The 18,564-nt window shown below is 42.2% G+C and overlaps 1 protein-coding gene across 6 annotated transcripts in view; it reads left to right on the forward strand.

Moving 5' to 3' along the window:
• The window catches only part of INPP4B (inositol polyphosphate-4-phosphatase type II B), a 519,946-nt gene that overhangs the window by 352,754 nt on the left and 148,628 nt on the right, over positions 1–18,564 (forward strand). For all 6 annotated transcript variants that reach the window (XM_066573709.1, XM_066573708.1, XM_066573704.1 and 3 more), the window contains one exon: positions 3,007–3,079. In XM_066573709.1, the coding sequence (XP_066429806.1) occupies positions 3,007–3,079 (73 nt within the window). The remainder of the gene's footprint in view (positions 1–3,006; positions 3,080–18,564) is intronic.

Raw genomic sequence — 18,564 nt, forward strand, 5'->3', positions numbered from 1 at the left:
CCCAGGAAACACCACGTGGAGGTAACCATGCGGCGTTTTCTTTATATAAAATGACATCAGGAAGTGAGAGAATTAGATTACGTACGTAAAATTTGGATGCTAATTCTTTTGCGCTTAGAATTGAATAATCGAGTTGGGACCCATTAACTTTTCCTATTTATGACATAATCTATGCTTGTGCCAAATTTCAAGTTTCTATGACATCGGGAAGTGAGAGGATTAGATTACGTATGTAAAATTTGGACGCTAATTCTTTTGTGCTTAGAATTGAACAATCAAGTTTAGACTCATTAACTTTTCCTATTTTGGAAATAATCTATGCTTGTGCCAAATTTCAAGTTTCTATGACATCGGGAAGTGAGAGAATTAGATTCCATACGTAAAATTTCGATGCTAATTCTTTTGCGCTAGAATTGAATAATTGAGTTGGGACCCATTAACTTTTCCTATTTTAGACATGATCTATGATTGTGCCAAATTTCATGTTTCTACGACATGGTGAAGTGAGAGAATTAGATTCCGTACGTAAAATTTGGACGCTAGTCCTTTTGCGTGAGAATTGAATAATCGAGTTGGGACCCATTAACTTTTCCTATTTATGACATAATCAATGCTCGTGGAAAAAAATTTTAAGTTTCTATGATATTGGAAAGTGAGAGAATTAGATTACGGACATAAAATTTGGATGCTAATTCTTTTGTACTTAGAATTGAATAATCGAGTTGGGACCCATTAGCTTTTCCTATTTTAGACATGATCTATGATTGTGCCAAATTTCATGTTTCTATGACATCGGGAAGTGAGAGAATTAGATTCCGTACGTAAAATTTGAATGCTAATTCTTTTGCGCTTAGAATAGAATAATCAAGTTGGGACCCATTAACTTTTCCTATTTATGACATAATCTATGCTTGTGCCAAATTTCAAGTTTTTATGACATCGGGAAGTGAGAGAATTAGATTACGTATGTAAAATTTGGACGCTAATTCTTTTGCGCTTAGAATTGAATAATTGAGTTGAGACCCATTAGCTTTTCCTATTTATGACATAATCAATGCTCGTGGAAAATTTTTTTACGTTTTTATGACATCGGGAAGTGAGAGAATTAGATTACGGACGTAAAATTTGGATGCTAATTCTTTTGCACTTAGAATTGAATAATCGAGTTGGTGCCCATTAGCTTTTCCCTTTTATGACACAATCAATGCTCATGCCAAATTTCATGTTTCTACGACATCGGGAAGTTGGAGAAATAGTGGCGAGTCAGTCAGTCAGTGAGTCAGTCAGTCTGTCAGTCAGTGAGTCAGTCAGTGAGTCAGTGAGGGCTTTAGTCTTTATATATATAGATAATAGAAATGATATATGTGTATAACGTTTGAAAAGAATAAATAGACGTGATTTAAGGCTCCTGTCCACGGGCGATACTTCATTAGCCCCCTATCCACGAGTGGAGAATCATAGTGATTCTCTGCTCATGGGATTCCAATAGCGGCATGGCGTGATTCTCCGTGGTGCGCCTATCTGTCAGATAGGCTCACCGTGGAGACCTGACAGTTCTCCCCCTGCACCCTGGCGGCGGAATATCATTAGCGATATTTCGTTACGGCCGTGGACAAGGGGCCTAAAAAGGGAAGGATAATAAATAAAGCATAAAAAATATGTAAGAATGTGTACATAAATAAATAAACAGTGGCTCGGACCAAATGTATATTCAGAACAGGGTATGAACGCAAACACTACGAAGTTGGGAAATATAAAGCAAAATTCAGAAATAAATCCTTTGTATTGACTTAAAATACAGTGATTTTTTCCATATTTGATGGATATTGATAGTGCATTGACATAAACAAAACCATAGGGAGTAAAAGGTAATAATTAGAGATGAGTGAGCGTACTCGCTAAGGCAAATTACTCGAGCGAGTATTGCCATTTTCGAGTACATGCCCGCTCGTGCCAAAAGATTCGGGGGCCGGCGGGGGTGAGCGGTGAGTTGTGGGAGTGAACATGGGGGAGCGGGGGGTGAGATCTCCCCCCCGTTCCTCCCCACACCCCCCAAATCTTTTGGCACAAGCGGGCATGGCAATACTCGCTCGAGTAATTTGCCTTAGTGAGTACGCTCGCATCTCTAGTAAAAATATCTTTTGATATCTGAATTTTGCTTTATATTTCCCAACTTCATACTGTTTACGTTCATACCCTGAACTGAGGGCTCAGTCACACGGGCGCATCGGCATCCGTACACCGGCGCAGATGCGCCCATGTGACTGAGCCCTCACTGCATGAAGAATACGGCCGTACCTCAAGACGAACGTCTCTGTGCAGCGCAGAAGAAAGAACACATGACCGTCAATGAAGCCGGTCACATGTTCTTTCTCCCGGTGCTGCAGAGAGATGGCCGTCTTCTTTCTGCAGTAACACGGGCGCCGATCCGCTTGTGTGACTGAGCGCTGAATATGCATTTGGTCCGAGCCAACTGTTTATTTACTTATTTACGTATACATTGTTACTTATTTTTGGTTTTATTTATATCTTTTACCCTGTTCCGCTATCCTTCCCCTTTTTAATTACGTCTATTTATTCTTTTCAAACTTTATACACTTATATCATTTATTTCTATTATTGTATTATACATACTTGTTATAATATTGATTATATGCAGTGTGTCTCCAGCAAGACTGAGGAAGAGGCGCATATGCCTCGAAACGCTTTGTGTTTTATGCTGTTTTTTACCAAATAAAGAACTATTCTTTTGAACTTCAAGCATGTGCACATCTATCTAAAAAGTTGCGCCAACCTATCAGTTTTTTCCTTCCTTATCCACCTTTAATGGTACCATGTAATGCTATAGTTCCCTTGTGCTGCATTGGAAATGTGTGGTCAGCCAATAAATTCAGAATGTACAACCTCTACCATTCTCATGATTAATAAGCCCTAAAGTCCAAATTATATGAATATGCAGTATATGCGGCATTATAGTCGTTACATTTCCTTTCTATCTTTTTGCAGTGTGCTTTAATTTGTGAGTGTTCTTCACCTGAGATGATCAGTGGGAATGACAATCTGCCTTTACTAAATGCAGGTAAGTTCGATTGTTTACATTATATGTTCTTGTGTTGGTGAAGGACTGTGAAACAATGTACTACTGTAAACCTGTAGGGTTATTCCCATCATTAAAAATGATGGGACATTGTTAGAATATGTCATCACTCTATTAAGTGTTGGTCTGACCTCTGGAACTCCCAATGGTCCTGTAGGTGAAATGACCATTGCGCTGATGTAACACTGTACCCATTCACTGTCGGGGCCCTGGCCATGTGCTGTGCACGGTGCTGCAGTGCATCTATTCAAATGAATGGGGCCTGCTGCAATTCCCTGCATAGCCGATTTGCCTGGAGCCCCTTTGTGCTAATAAAAAATATGTAGTGCTGCAGCCCCATTATTCTCAGGATCAACATGTCATCACTTTACAAGATGGAAATACCCCTTTAAGTGTTGTAAAGTCTTCCTTCTGTTTCAAATACTGTTCCCACGTGAACCGATGATGTCAGATATGACCGCTGAAAGAACTTCTGCCTGCACTTTCTATAGTAGCAACCTGGGAGTGCTGCCAATGCCAACCTGACTGTTAAGACATTATGCTCTAGTTATCCAAAAGGATCAAAAGATCGCTACGCATTACAAAACATAGTAGAGCATCTCATGTGTTGCTTTCTGGATAAACTACCAGCACAAATTATTTGCTATTAGATTTTTTTAAATAGCAACAACATAGCTAAATATTAGTGGCAGATGTAGACAGATATGTTCTATTTGCATATGTCATATTAGAGCATATTGTCATCCACTCACCAGGTAAAAAGAGCAGCTCCCACTCTGGCAGACTCGGCTCAACTGTATGTTATATGGTCACGCTCTCATAGGATGTGTGGTCACCTCTAGTTTGCCCTGGTGATCACAGCTGATTTAGGACAACCTTTTTTAAACCTGGGTTAAAAAGGACCGGTCATGTCCTCATGTCAGCAAGGAGGGCGGCATAGCTCTGAAGCCGCAGCCCCACTGACTTTAATGATGCCCCGCTTTTCCCTCTACTTCAGTGCTCCCCACCGGTCGTTGTTTCCAGTGCTGCCACAGTGACCTCATCGACTACTCACAAGACCGCTGCAGCCAATCACTGACCTCAGTGGTCACGTAGGTAGTCAATGTCTGACTCCCCATGTAATAGCTACAGCTAATCATTGGCCTCAGTGGTCATGTGGGTAGTCAGTGACATCATTATAGTAGAGCTGGAAAACAAAGACCAATGGGGAGCATCAGAATCATGGTGCAGGTACAGTGGCGGTATAAACAGGTGAATTATGTATCTTTAATTATTATAATTACTTCAAGACCAAACCTATTTGGGCCTTAAAAACCAGGCCAAATTTTGTAAATCTAGTATTTGTCACTTTTTGGCTCCCAGTCCACAGGCGTTGCGGTATCCCGCGACGGATCTCTGCCGTGGCAGCCACCGCCCAGGAGCAGGAGCCGGCAGACGGGTCTCTGCTGTCAGCCTATCGCAATGATTCTCCGCTCGTGGACAGGGGGGCAGCGCTTTCCATAGCAACACTATGGAAAGCTTCAGACAGTCTGATTCTCACAGGAGATCACGGGGAAAGAGGCGATTACAGCACTCATATGTAGGAAAAGTTTGTTACTACAACAAACTTTCCCTGCCAGAGCTATCAGTGGCTGTTATTCTGATTATGTCATCAGGAACTAAACCAATCAGATCATTATGACAGCATCTGAACTACAGGTTGTTAGCAGCTGCTTTTTTCAGGTATTTCACCCACTTTTGGGGTACACAATCAGCCGTGGAGTGAAGATCATAAATTTATGTCACTGCTGCACAGAGCCCAACAAGCAGGGACGTAAATTTACAGTGGGCGGTCACAAAGCAGTTAAGAAAATTCGTGGCTTTAACTACATATGTGGGGGTCTCAAAAAACTCTTTTAAAGTGCGTCATTCCAGAAAACCTGTTAGGGATCTCACCTGAGCATTTTTACCGCATAATATGCTTGCGTGTTGTGTGCGCGTAATACGCGGCAACACGCGGAGGTAAACTTTACATTGCTTTCAATATTGCCTCTCACGCACAACGCTCAAAACGTGAGCTCAAAAAAGAATGCCCTGTCTTGGCGCATATTATGCACACATACACGTCAAGCTAGTGAATGGGGATTTGTCAACATGCAGAAGTATACAATGCATTGCTCCCCACTTGGGAAATACACCTGCAGCATGCAGGCCCATGTGAGAGAGCCCTAGGTGGGATGAGGAAAGTTAAGCTAGAGCAGTTAGGCTTCCTTCACACCTGCGCTGGGGATTCCAATTTCCTGCTCCATTTGGTGAGCAGGATAGGACAATCCCTGCGGCCAAAGAGCTCCGTCTCTGGACGGAACTGAACAGTGCCGGGTGAACTCCATTGACTATATTGGGGTTCGTCCACTTTCCACCCAGCTGGCCGGCTTTTGGACGTAAGAAAAAGCACTGCATGCTGTACTTTTTCTTGCATTATTTTCAGCCGCATCTACGATGAACCCTCCGGCCGGAGCATCCAACGCAGATGTGAAACCACTAGAGATGAGCGAGCATACTCGCTAAGGACAATTGCTCGATCGAGCATTGTCCTTAGCGAGTATCTCCCCCCTCGGCAGAGAAGGTTCGGCTGCCAGCTCGGGTGACAGGTGAGTTGCGGCATTCAGCAGGGGGTTGTGGGGGGGAGAGAGGGAGAGAGAGATCTCCCCTCCGTTCCTCCCCGCTCTCCCCCGCAGCTCCCCGCTCGCCACGGGCAGCCGAATCTTTGCTCCCGAGCGGGCAGGTACTCGCTAAGGGCAATGCTCGCTCAAGCAATTGCCCTTAGCGAGTATACTTGCTCATCTCTAGAAACCCCCTTAGTCAAATGCTATTACTGCTGTGTACTTAAAAAGATGATGTAGTATAATAAAGTTAATTTAAAAATGTGATATAACTGTTATCAGTCAGTGAGGAGAGTAGTGTAAATGATGGTGTGTGTAGGTGTAGCGACCCAGACTTAGGAGGTATTTAGCATTTGTTGTGTGATATGCAGTGCAGTTTCTGTAGGTGGTGGGAAGTACTTCAGGAAGCAGACTTTAGATGGTAAAACAATTCCACGCTTTCTTAAGATGAGAATCTTCATCCTATATGCACAATTACGTAAACCACTTTACGGTGACCTCAAGTAGATCACAGCTGCCACATGCATAATTCACAACAGATTTTGTCAGCGAACGGGGACTGGAAAGGGTTAACTGTTGACTTGCTCCTGTCCTTGCTCCAACCAACTCATCTTTCTTTTCCTCTTCTGTTCTATTTCTCCCTTCTCGGTTAACTCTCTCTCCTTGCTATTAACAATCTTCTCTGTTGACTCTTTCTTTCTCTCCGCTCTGTCTCTTCAGCACACACTTGGTTCTGTACTCACACTTAGTTGTTGCTTCCCACTGCACCGGCTATGGCAGATGTTCTTCTTCAGCTTACTTGGCCTCTATCTCAGGTTCCTCAGGACTAGACTCTGTCCAGGCCTGGACTAGACAGTCTAACCCCACTCTCTGTCTTTTATACTGTTCCTGTCAACTAATCCTGAGCTAGGGGAATACTTACTATCCAATCCCTGAACTAGTTAGGGGTGACTGACAAGTAGTAGAGCAGGTTAGGGTGAATTCTGCATAGTCATGCAGTGTTAGTTGGTACAGACATAATTTCACACAGTTTTACACACATTTACATGAGGTAGTAATACTACTGCTCTGGGACCCCAACTCTGGGGTACTACATAGGAAAGTGGTATTAGGGTGGGCTAACACAAGAGTATGTGTAAAATGCAGTGTTTTACTGCTGTGTGAGCCGGCGGTGAGAAGTAATATCACTGCTTAGGGCACCGATTTAGCGTATGTACAGCTTTTATTATGTGCCCATAGAGAACAATAGGGCAATACGCAATGAAATAATATGCAATGAAATTAAGCTCGTGTGAGCCTGCCCTTAGGGCTCCTTCCCACGGACGGATTTCTGCCGCGTAATACGCGGCGTAAATCCGCTGCGTTGCCCGCAGCTATTAGGTTCTATTGAACCTAATAGCACAATGCTTACGGTGCAGAATTCCACCGCGGAATTCCGCACCGCAAAATCACCCGTCCTCACCCGCGGCATGCTCTATTTGCCGCAGGTATACTCGCGGAAGTCTTCCATTGCAGTCAATGGAAGCCGTCCGTCACGCTATCTTCCGCTGTAGCACAGCGGAAGATAGCGTGAAACCGCTTCCCCGCCTACCGCCAGCTGTGTCATATGATGCGGCCGGCGCGTCATGTGACGCTGTGGGCGTGTCATATGACACGGCCGGCACGTCACATGACGCTGCGGCGCGTCATGCGCTCTATTGCGCAAAGCGTCTTGCGGGACGTAGGACGCCGGATCCGGAGGTAAGAATTGGGGTCTCTGGGGGGGCGCAGTGACGGGCTCCTCCGCGGAATTCCACCGTGGAGCCCGTCACGGCCGTGTGAAGCCGGCCTTAGTCCTGTGTTTAGTGAGAAAAATGCTGTTTATTATAGAAATACTGGCATTTATTGAGAGAAATATAAAACTTTAGCATAGGAAATGGTGTAGAAGATGGCAATTGGAGCGGGGAGAATCAAGTATTGTCATTGTTGCCATATCTTTACTGTTGCGGTATTTCGCGCAGATGGAAAGGCAAGTGAAGTTTTCTTCAAAAATCTAAAACCAAGTTGCACAATCTGTATTTGTTTATTCATTTATAGTATTTTAAATAATTCATTTATACATAATATATCATTTCTTTCTGTTTTCAATTCGTTTCAGTGCGGAGTATTGTTACAGTGATTAATTATCCTTACTTATGCATATTTACACACAACTGCAAATATTTCAAGATTAAGTGGATTAGATCTGCAATATTAAAATGTACAGAGATGATTTATATAATACAATAATAAACAATCAGATGACAAATATTGTTTGAGCCATGAAGGGAAAATAATAGGAAGCGGAAAATCCCAGACCTTCCCCTGAACTAATTTATAAAAGAAAAGTGAGACTATATGCTAATTCTACACTCATTTGTAAAATAGTCTTGAAAGAGCTTTATATATTTAACATTAGAGGGATTAATTCTTCAAGTGCTCTCATTCTAAAAACAAATCCGGATGATGTGTGCACCATATCCTAAACAAGTACAGTGATTACTTGCAAATTATGGAAAATTAACCCTTCTCATGCATGAAACACCTTTCCTTTTATGTGCTACATACTGGGGAATGTTGTCCAATATTTTCTTAAAGGGCCACCTTGGTAATTTGTTTCTTTTTTCCCATCCATTGTGTAGCTAGCCCCCCACACCCATGTATATATAAGTCGGCTATTGCTATCTTTGTTAGTTTTTCCTTTCCATCTGAAATTTCTGGCCTCTTTCTCCTCAGATGGTCATGTGATCTCAATTCTGACCAGCTCAGATCTACTTGGGTTTATGTGTTCAGCTTCTAATTAGTTTATCAGCCAGTGTGATGCTATTACATAGACCCTTCCACAGAAGCTGCCTAGACGGGGACACAGAGACTTGTTTAACAGTTACTGAGATGATCCCACAGCTCCTGTCACACAGTTATAATAGAGGACATCATAGCTCATTTTCTTGACTGTATACCTACAGTCTGTAGTTTATTTAGATGATTATATAGATGGTAATGGTAGTGCTGTAGAGATGGTACAGCCTCTAGCTGATTATGTAATGCTTGGTAATGCATCATGGGATTAATGGGAAAATGAAAGCAACATCAAGATGGTGCCTGATGAGCATCAGACAGCAGGATGCACTGCATGTAAGTCGCTGCAATATACATAAGAGACCTCCAGAGTGTGACAAGAAATTAAGTAAAGGGGCCAAGGATGGAAAAATGTGTTTTTTCTGGAGTAGCCCTTTAAAGACATTTTGACTTTCTTAGTTTCTGACTTTACTGTACCAGTTTGCACTAAAGCTTCAATAGTGAATTCACTTATTGCACTAATGAATGTTAACTAATGTATTTTGTGTATCAGACATGCCTTTCTGCCTATCATCCTTTATCGATGACAATAGTAAAAGAAAAAGCTTGAATTGTTCTCCCAGGTCTATTCCACTCTGTGCTGGAGAAGGAAAGGAGAAGAGACAAGAGGACAGTTCAAGCCATACACACTGCTGAACAGTGAACTGTATGAGAGACCAAACCATTGGAGGGGTTATGTCTTTAAAAAAATATAAAAATTCTGTACTTGCCTATTCCTTCCCAGGCAACCTACGTACCAGATCTTCATCTTACCTATCTTTTCCTGGCTCCTCCAGTCCTCCAGGTCACCTCAAGCTGGCAGATCCTCTTCTTCCAGTGACAAAGCGTACATGGCCGGCATTCTCCTTCCTGCCAGTCAGTGTACGCTACGTCCCTAGCGACGTAGCGTTCACTGCCTAGCAGGGAATGCTGAATGCTCGGCAGCCTGCTTTAGTGCGCAGGCGCTGGGTCTCACCACTATGCATAGTATATGAACACAAACAGCAGGCTGCCGTGGATTTGGCATTCCCTGCTAGGCAATGAACACTTTGTCACTAGTGACCAGGTACAGTGACCTGCAGGAAGCAGAATGCCGACAATGTATACTTCATCACAGGAAGAAGAAGAGCCGGCTGGCTGCAGGTGAGGGGCTGGATGAGCTAGGAGAAGATCGGCGAGGAGAAGATCTGGTAGGAAGACTGCCTGGGTAGGAATAGGTAAGTATTGAATTTTTTTATGACAAAACCCCTTTAAAGTAAAATCAGCCTGTATTGTGCTAGGTGGACTTGTGGTCCCCTCTAATTTAAAGGTCTGGTCACAACTGCGATTCCTATAGTTACATAAGTGCCTGCTCATAGCAAGCATAGATTTTATTTTCTGGTGCATGGATCGCCTGAGATGTGTGCCCTCTTCGATAATTTAAGACTGGCGCATGAAGCTCCGATCAAATAAATCTTCCCCTGGTTGTGTTTAGCTGTTTTTGTCATTTTCTTCTTCCTATTTAACCCCTTCCCACTGCAGCCATTATTTGTTTTTCATCCCCGCCTTCCAAGAGCTACAATGTGTTTCTTTTTCCATCGTCATTGCCAGAACTTGTATTTTGTGGAAGAGTTGTATTTTTAATGGCATCACTGTATGTACCATATAATGTATAGAGAAAATTATTTGTGAGGTGGAATTGAAAAAGAAAGCCTTGGAAATATTTTTATGCTTTGTCTAATTAAATTATGATCCCAATGCAGAAACTCTATCAGTGAGAGCCTGTGTGGGCCGATCATGCAGTATGGTCACCCACATATTTTGACAAAATAAAGGATAGACATGACAGGCTGGTTAGAATAACACTAACAGTTCTAATAGAAAATAAAACTGTTATACAGAAAGTATGTAAATAGTCTATAATGCCTACATATGCTTTAGACGAACTGTAGCAAACTATCATTCATTTTCTGCGATTTATCATTTCAGCAAGAAGGCACTTATCTAACTGAAGTTCGTAATGATAGCCCTAATAGCCCCAATCTTTGGGTCGCCAGATAGACACCATGGAGTTATAATGTTGTTTGTCAGGGTTCCGTCGCGGATTCTGACGATTTGATGGCAAGAGTAGTGTTAGATGCTATGCTACTTTAGCCATCATATCTGACGGCATACAACCAAGTCATTATTGCAATAAATAGTTGTACGTTAGTAAGGTTTATGCTGGAAGACTAAGCAATAAAAGAATCCCTAGAGGAACTGCCAAGAGAATAAATACTACAGACCAGGTCAAAATGGCAAAAGAACACCAAGTCAACAGTAGAAGAAGAAAGTCCTAGATAAAGGGCTTCGAAAATTAGTAAATTAAAAGGAAGTCAAATGGTGATATCATAGAAATGAATATACACAGGAAACACTGAAGCAAATAATATGATCTAATGTATAATCCGTCAAGAACTACAGAAAGAAGTCGAGTATATCTCCCCAAAAGATGAAAGCTACCAATGACTCCTCAGGTGTGTTCAAGCAGGGAAAGACGCACAACCGCTGTAGGTGCCTTCTAAATTAGTCATTAAGTGGCCAGAATTTGCTTTGATGCTAATCTTGTGTGATCATTAGGAAACAGGATTCTGAGAAATAATAGGGTGATTTTGTTACAAAAGGTCTTCAAACAACAGTAAATGTGCTTGCAGGTGACTGTACAACTCATTATTACTGCCCAGATTTTGACTTCATGTAGTGATGTTGCTAAAGAACACTGTTACATTAATGGGAATGACCTACATATACATTTACACCTCCCAAACACCCAAATTCTTGCAAGAAAACCCTGATGTCTTGATCTAAAAAGCGGCGAATCGTATTGAAATACTGTATAGACCATTTTGTCACGGCATGCCGCTGCTGCCCACCCCTTACACCTGCTGCTGGGGCAGCAGTCAGGTGCCGCGGGCATCCACACGGGGCATGCTGCACTCACTCCACAGCTCACTCTCTGCATTCTGCACATGGGGCTCAAGCACGTTCCCACCCCCTTTCTTAAAGGGTCAGCACACACACCCTAAACCAGTCTCCACCATTCACCCCCTGGTTATATTAGGCATCTTTCCTCATGCAGATTGTCTAAGCAATTGGTTGCATACCCTTTTTGGCAAAATCCCACTAGCTGTTTGTTCCGGTTCTGACCTCTGCCAGCCTTCCGACCTGACTTCTATATTCTTTGACCTTGGCTACATTTTTCGATATTTGCCTGCTGACTGCCCTGCCATTTGCATGAATACCACTATTGAAGTTATGCCGCTAGCCCTGACCATTGCTAGCTTTACGGACAAGTCTCTGTTCACACCATCAGGTACCGTGCCTTGGCCCTGTGCAGTGTTAGCTGCCACACAACTAAGACTATTCCTGTGAGTAACAGCTTGGGGACCCCACAGTAAAGACCAAAGGGGTCAAAGGAGAAGACCGGGATTCCCCAGGTGCTGCCTCATCAGCTTGATGTAAAATCATTGTGTAGAAAGTCAAATCCACATCCACCTGTCTGACACATCTTCTGGATGTGTCAGATAATTAGAACTTACCAATGTCACAACTTCAGGAAGATAAAGGCGGGCAAATATGTAGACTTTAGTTTGTTTTACGCTTTTACTGTTTACTTAATATTTAGGGCAGATTTTATGAATTAAAATTGATGTGGAATAAGAGTACTATTCAAATACTAAGCTGATTAGATGCCAATTCTGATATATCCTCGACATCAGCGTAGGATCCGGATTCCTAATGTTCACAATCTATATGGCTATGTACGGATATATTGTGTGTCTAATGTATCTTTAGAGACTTTACAGCTTTCTGGCTAAACATTATTGTGTGACCTTTCGCCTGCAGCAGTATAAACTCTGTAGCCATCAAACGGACTCCACAGCTGTGAACACAAATGCCATGTCAGAACCGTATTCCCAGTCACTTCAGCAATACTGTCACACCAAATGTGACACATTTTCAGAAAAACGTTTAAGTTTTAGAGAATGGTTTGACTCGATCTATGGTGACAAGTGCAGCAGAATAAATACTGTTTGCAACCAGTGGCGCACTGTGGTTCCTAGGATACCCAAGAGTACATTTTTCATGGGGATCGCCTTTAATCCATACAGAACATGTGTATGTCCTCCTTTGATGGTACCAAAAAATTGATCAATGCACACATAGGACATTTCTTCAATGAGGTCTAAAAAGTTCCTTTTGTATTATCCAATAAAAAAACAGACCCTAGTGGCAAGTGATTGGCTCCAAAGTCTTCTCCAGATGGTATTGTGTTGTGCTGAACTTTAGGTGCCGATCAGTGTGTTAGACACATCTGAGGATCCTCTGGTACGCTGATAATCTAGTTTGACCCTATTTGCAATAGCACTTGTCAACAGTGAAAATCTTTCTGACTTGAAAATAGGCATGTTAAGGACCGTTACACATGACCGGTCACATTAACCTTTCAAGCCTTGGGTTCCAAATTAGTTCATACCTGGATGCATCAGGGAGGCCACAAAATATATGATTTATAGTTTTTAGATCCCACAGATATGTAGAGATGAGCCGCGGCAAGTATACAGCCCACTCTGCTTAAGGCGCGTACACTGAATCTTTATTAACTTTTCATAGCGTTTCTCAATACAGGAAAGGAATACGTCATTAGTCACGGCTTTAAAGGGGTTGTCCCGCGCCGAAACGGGTTTTTTTTTTTTTCAACCCCCCCCCCGTTCGGCGCGAGACAACCCCGATGCAGGGACGTACAGACAGCTTACCGGAGCGCTTACCTTGATCCCCGCGCTCCGGTGACTTCTATACTTACCTGTGAAGATGGCCGCCGGGAACCTCTTGCTTCGTGGACCGCAGCTCTTCTGTGCGGTCCACTGCCGATTCCAGCCTCCTGATTGGCTGGAATCGGCACGTGACGGGGCGGAGCTACACGGAGCCGCTCTCTGTCACGAGCGGCTCCATAGAAGAACACAGAAGACCCGGACTGCGCAAGCGCGGCTAATTTGGCCATCGGAGGCCAAAAATTAGTCGGCTCCATGGAGACGAGGACGCTAACAACGGAGCAGGTAAGTAAAAAACTTTTTATAACTTCTGTATGGCTCATAATTAATGCACAATGTATATTACAAAGTGCATTATTATGGCCATACAGAAGTGTATAGACCCACTTGCTGCCTCGGGACAACCCCTTTAATCTTATTGGGTTAGAAAAACATCAAGAATTGTGCTTTGTTCAACAATCAGCGCAGTGAGAATAAATATGTGAAATGTCCTTCAAATGATTATTCCTCCCTTGTGAGTTTGGATGGTCGCACCATCTTATCAGCACGATTCATTCTTTTCCCAGAGCTCAGGGCGTGGGAGGGTTTCTTCTGATAACGATTTTTTTTCAGGCTTGGCTCTCGGAAGAATAAAAACAAATCATTAGACATTGCACCGAATATCCTGCTGTAAAGTTATTTCTGCTTGAATTATTGTTTCACTACGCACAAGCTTATTTACATCTTGTAATGCTCCATTTTGTATCTAGCGGCCATTTTGAGACAGATTCTTCCATTTTATGGACCTGTACCTTCTCAGGCACTTCTTAATTATTTCATCATGGAAGAAATTAAAATGACATTGAAAACTTTGATTTAGCTCTCGGCCCATTTAAGTTAAATATAGGTACCTTTAATCATATCCACAAGGTTAGATGTGTGAGATCATTAAATAAACAAAAGTGTATATATAGTAAAATAGTAGAAAAACTAAAATGTACGGTAAATCAGATACCGAAATCTTAGAACGGATATGTATATATTACAATAAAAAAAGGAAATTATGTGTTCTCCAGCTTGGTTTTGGTTTTTCGTAATCTCAGGTTAGAATCCAGGATGCCACGTAATTGCAAAAACTCTTCTGAAACTTTTTGTTACGCATGTGGTGAGGTAACATTTTCTGCCCAGAAATTTCGAATTACTCCAATCATAAAGGCCACTCTATCCACTTAGGAGAGCAGGACAAGCTTATTGTCTGCAATTCATGTGCTGTGAACCTACGTGGATAGTTGAACAAAACAATACATTCAATGCCGTTTGTCATCCCAATGATTTGGAGTAGTTCAGTTATTATAAGAAAAGTAAACGTCAAAGCGTATTTTTAGTATTTTGATTTGAGATTAGTATATCTTAAAAATGAAAGCTAATAAACAAAATTAGGGTATTTTAACTTTTTTGAGAAAGGAAAAAAATTCAAAGTGCATTTTTATTGTCAAGTGTTTGTGTATATTTGAATTTTATTAGTGTACCCAATTTGTGTATTGATTAGAGATGAGCGAACGTACTCGGTAAAGCACTACTCGTCCGAGTAATGTGCTTTATCCGAGTACCTCCCCTCTCGTCCTGAAAGATTCGGGGAGCGCCGCGGAGCGGGGAGCTGCAGGGGAGAGCGGGGAGGGACGTAGGGGAGATCTCTCTCTCCTTCTCTCCCGCCCGCTCTCCCCTGCTCCTCGCCGCAACTCACCTGTCAGCAGCGGCACTCCCCGAATCTTTCAGGACGAGCGGGGAGGTACTCGGATAAAGCACATTACTCGGACGAGTAGTGCTTTACCGAGTACGTTCGCTCATCTCTAGTATTGATATACTTAGTGGCGTAGTTATAGGGTTCATAATTGCGACAGGGTCTTTAAGGTTGGTATCCAAGGAGGCTCTGAAGTGCATGTGTTAGGTGTGCTGCAGGATTTTCCTATTTCTAGGGTCTTTAAGGTTGGAGTCCCAAAGGTCCCTCTCACCACAATTAAGAGCAATGGCCATCGACTCCCAACTCACTTAGACCGCTGTTGCTGTCTACTACTGAGAGCCGTGTGTGCTGCATCTACCATGTGATTAGCAGACAGTTACTGTGGTCAAGAGCAGGGAGTGAGGGGGCGGGCAGCATGAGGAATCAATATACTTTTGTCCTGCGAGGGCATAGGGGTTTGTTTACTACTTTTAACTTGTGGATGATATGGGGGCACAGGGGTAATAATGGTGGTAAATGTGGCCCCTTCTGTGCTATTACACCCTCATGGTGGCAGCTTTTATGCCTTTACTTCCGAATTGTAGCCTCTTCTATGCCTTCACACCCTCAAGTATGTTCACATGGCGAAATTTGCTGGGGCATTTTCTGCTTGAATTCCACCTCTAAAAACTGTTGGAAAACCTGTGGCTTCCTGCCGTGGATCCACATACGAATTTAGTTCTGCCAATGGGCAAAATCCGCTTGGAGAATTCCAGTGTATTTCCACTTTAAGAAGGGACAGCTTATTTACTGACGCAGAAACCCGCATTTCCATGTCAGAATTCCACACATGGATTTGGCCCACTAACAGGGCTAAATCCATGTATCCATTAGCAGCAAAAACCATGGCAGAAAGCCACAGTTTTTATAGGTGTAATTAGCATGGAAAATTGTGCAGCAAATTCTGCCATGTGAACGTACCTTCAGGGTGCATTGAGACATGGAAGATTTTTGTACAGATCCACAGCATGATTGCAGATTTTGGTGTGGATCCTCAGCAAAATCCTTATTAAGATCTATTGAAAGGGTGAACCACCAATGGGGCAGATTTTGTTGCGGAATTGAATGTGGATTTTGGTGCAGATTTTTCACTGTTTTACTCACTATGTTTAGGGCTACAATTAGGATGTGAAGGCACAGAGGAGGGCACAGAAGGGGCCACTATTAGAACATGGGGGCACAGAGAGACCACTATTACAACATGGGGGCACAGAGAGACCACTAATAGAATATGGAAGCATAGAGAATATGGAAGCATAGAGGGGTCACTATTGGTTTGTAGGGGCACAAAGAATTTTTACCTTACTGTGTTGGGGTTACAAAGGTGCACTATTACTATGGCTAGAAACTGAAAGGAGGGAGAGAGACTGTGCATGTGCAGGGAGGATCTGGAAATATTCGTGGCTGTCTGGGCCCAGCTAGATAAGAAAACTGAATATGGACATGACAGAGGAGACATGACCTATGATCACTAGAGGTAACTGCACTGCAATCACTATCACTGATTAGAACCAGTATCTGACTATTATATGGTGACTGCAAAATATAGACGTACACTAGAGCTGAGCCACTATAGCTAAGGCCACCATGTTAAAAAAGTTTTCTGACACATTCTATTTTTTTCCCATTTGGGGGGTGACGCATGTGTTTTTTATAGTTTGTACCCTTTGTCTTTTAAAACTCTAGCAATGTCCCTGGCTTTTACTACTGCATCAGTGGGCCACCTAAGAGACCCAACAATGCAGTGGAACCTTTCAGGCAGACCACAGCTGCCATCCATGAAGAGCCAGAGGAAGTGGGGCTCAAGCTGAACTTTTTGTAGCTGGGTCCACAGGCCTTTAGCTACGCCCCTGGATATATTTATAGGTTTTAATGATTTATCTAATGTGAGCAATTCGTGTAATGTAATCTGGATTTAAGAACAGAATTGAGTTTTTTAGTAATTGGCGGTGGGTGAATTGGTCCTTTACCATGTAAGTTGGATGGCTATAACTAAGCCTCGTGAGAAGGTTTTGTAATAGAGGCTCATGTTTTCCAATGATGAATTACCTTACCTCCAAGCATGCAGGTAATAGAAGATGGCAGGACATTAGTCATTTGCATAGCCTGCTTCAAATGCTTTTGGAAATTAAATGTTTTAGCCTGTCTACGCATCCATTATATATTCTGTTCATGTTATGTTTTATGTTTAAAAATAGAAATGAGTTGTGACTATTATTTTTCCTGGGGCTCTTCACTGTAAACGATTTAAAAGTGAATGCAGGTGCCATAACTCTGGGGTTTTATGAGGAATAAAGAAGTTCATGGAGTGCTTCCTGGAAGTTTTGAAATGGTTACTTAAATAAAGGCTTTTATGTGAAGGTCGTTGAGCCCACATATCTGGCATAAACACACCATAATAATGGCATTTATTATATTTTAGGTTATAAATCCAGCAGAATTATTGCACGCTGGCTTTATCGCTTCTTTCATTATACAACGCTGGACTAAATATATCACATTTATGCATGTGCGTAAAGGTAGGCCTGAAGCGCGACATGTTGCGGGAGCAGGAGGCTGTAAGCTCTTAATATTTATCTGGTTTCTTACAAGTTTCTGAACCAAAATGTAATTACCCAATCATTAATCTTAATCTATAGCGTGCATTTACAGGGTGTTTTAGGATATGCCCCCACTGCAAGCTTTTGTTTTGCTTTGGGTAAAAATGAGATCACAAAGGATCCTTAGAACTGACTAAGGTGACATCAATTTTTATCAATTTTTGGATTAGCTCTAATCCGCTATTACACGCTGACCTTCCTGTAGGAATCTATTTTTATTTTATGCTGTTTTCTGAATTGAAAAATGGCTAGGAAAAGTATGAAATATATAGAAATAAACATAAATGAAGCCCTCTAAAGAACAGTGACTAAATAGATGCAAACTGATGATATCTGTCATTCATGACAAAACCCATTGAGATAGCTGGATGAATGGATAGCTATTTCTGAAAGGAGGAGGAATGCATTCATATCAGAATTCTTCATATTTTCTCTTATGACAAAATGTAAATGTATACAACCACATAATAATCAGTAAAGTCAGGCTGTTTGTTGAGTTTTAAAAGAATCTGTTTAGCTTCTAAACTTTTATATTAATCCATTAATCGGATACTTTACAGGTTTTTTATGGACTAAACTATGGATGACTTATCTTCAGGATAGGTCATCCATAGTTGATTGGCAATGGTACGCTGCTCAGGCCCAGCACTGATCAGCTGATTGAGGTTGACAATAGCTCTCGAGTGAACACTTCAAGTCTATATCAGGTACAGCGCCATTCATTGTATAGTGTCTGTTCCAGATATAGCAGCTTAATCCCATTTGCTTGAATGGGACCGAGTTGCACTCAAGCTATGTGACCAATGAATGTGATGTCACA

This window comes from Eleutherodactylus coqui, chromosome 7 (assembly GCF_035609145.1).
Source record: "Eleutherodactylus coqui strain aEleCoq1 chromosome 7, aEleCoq1.hap1, whole genome shotgun sequence".
Lineage (NCBI taxonomy): Eukaryota > Metazoa > Chordata > Amphibia > Anura > Eleutherodactylidae > Eleutherodactylus > Eleutherodactylus coqui.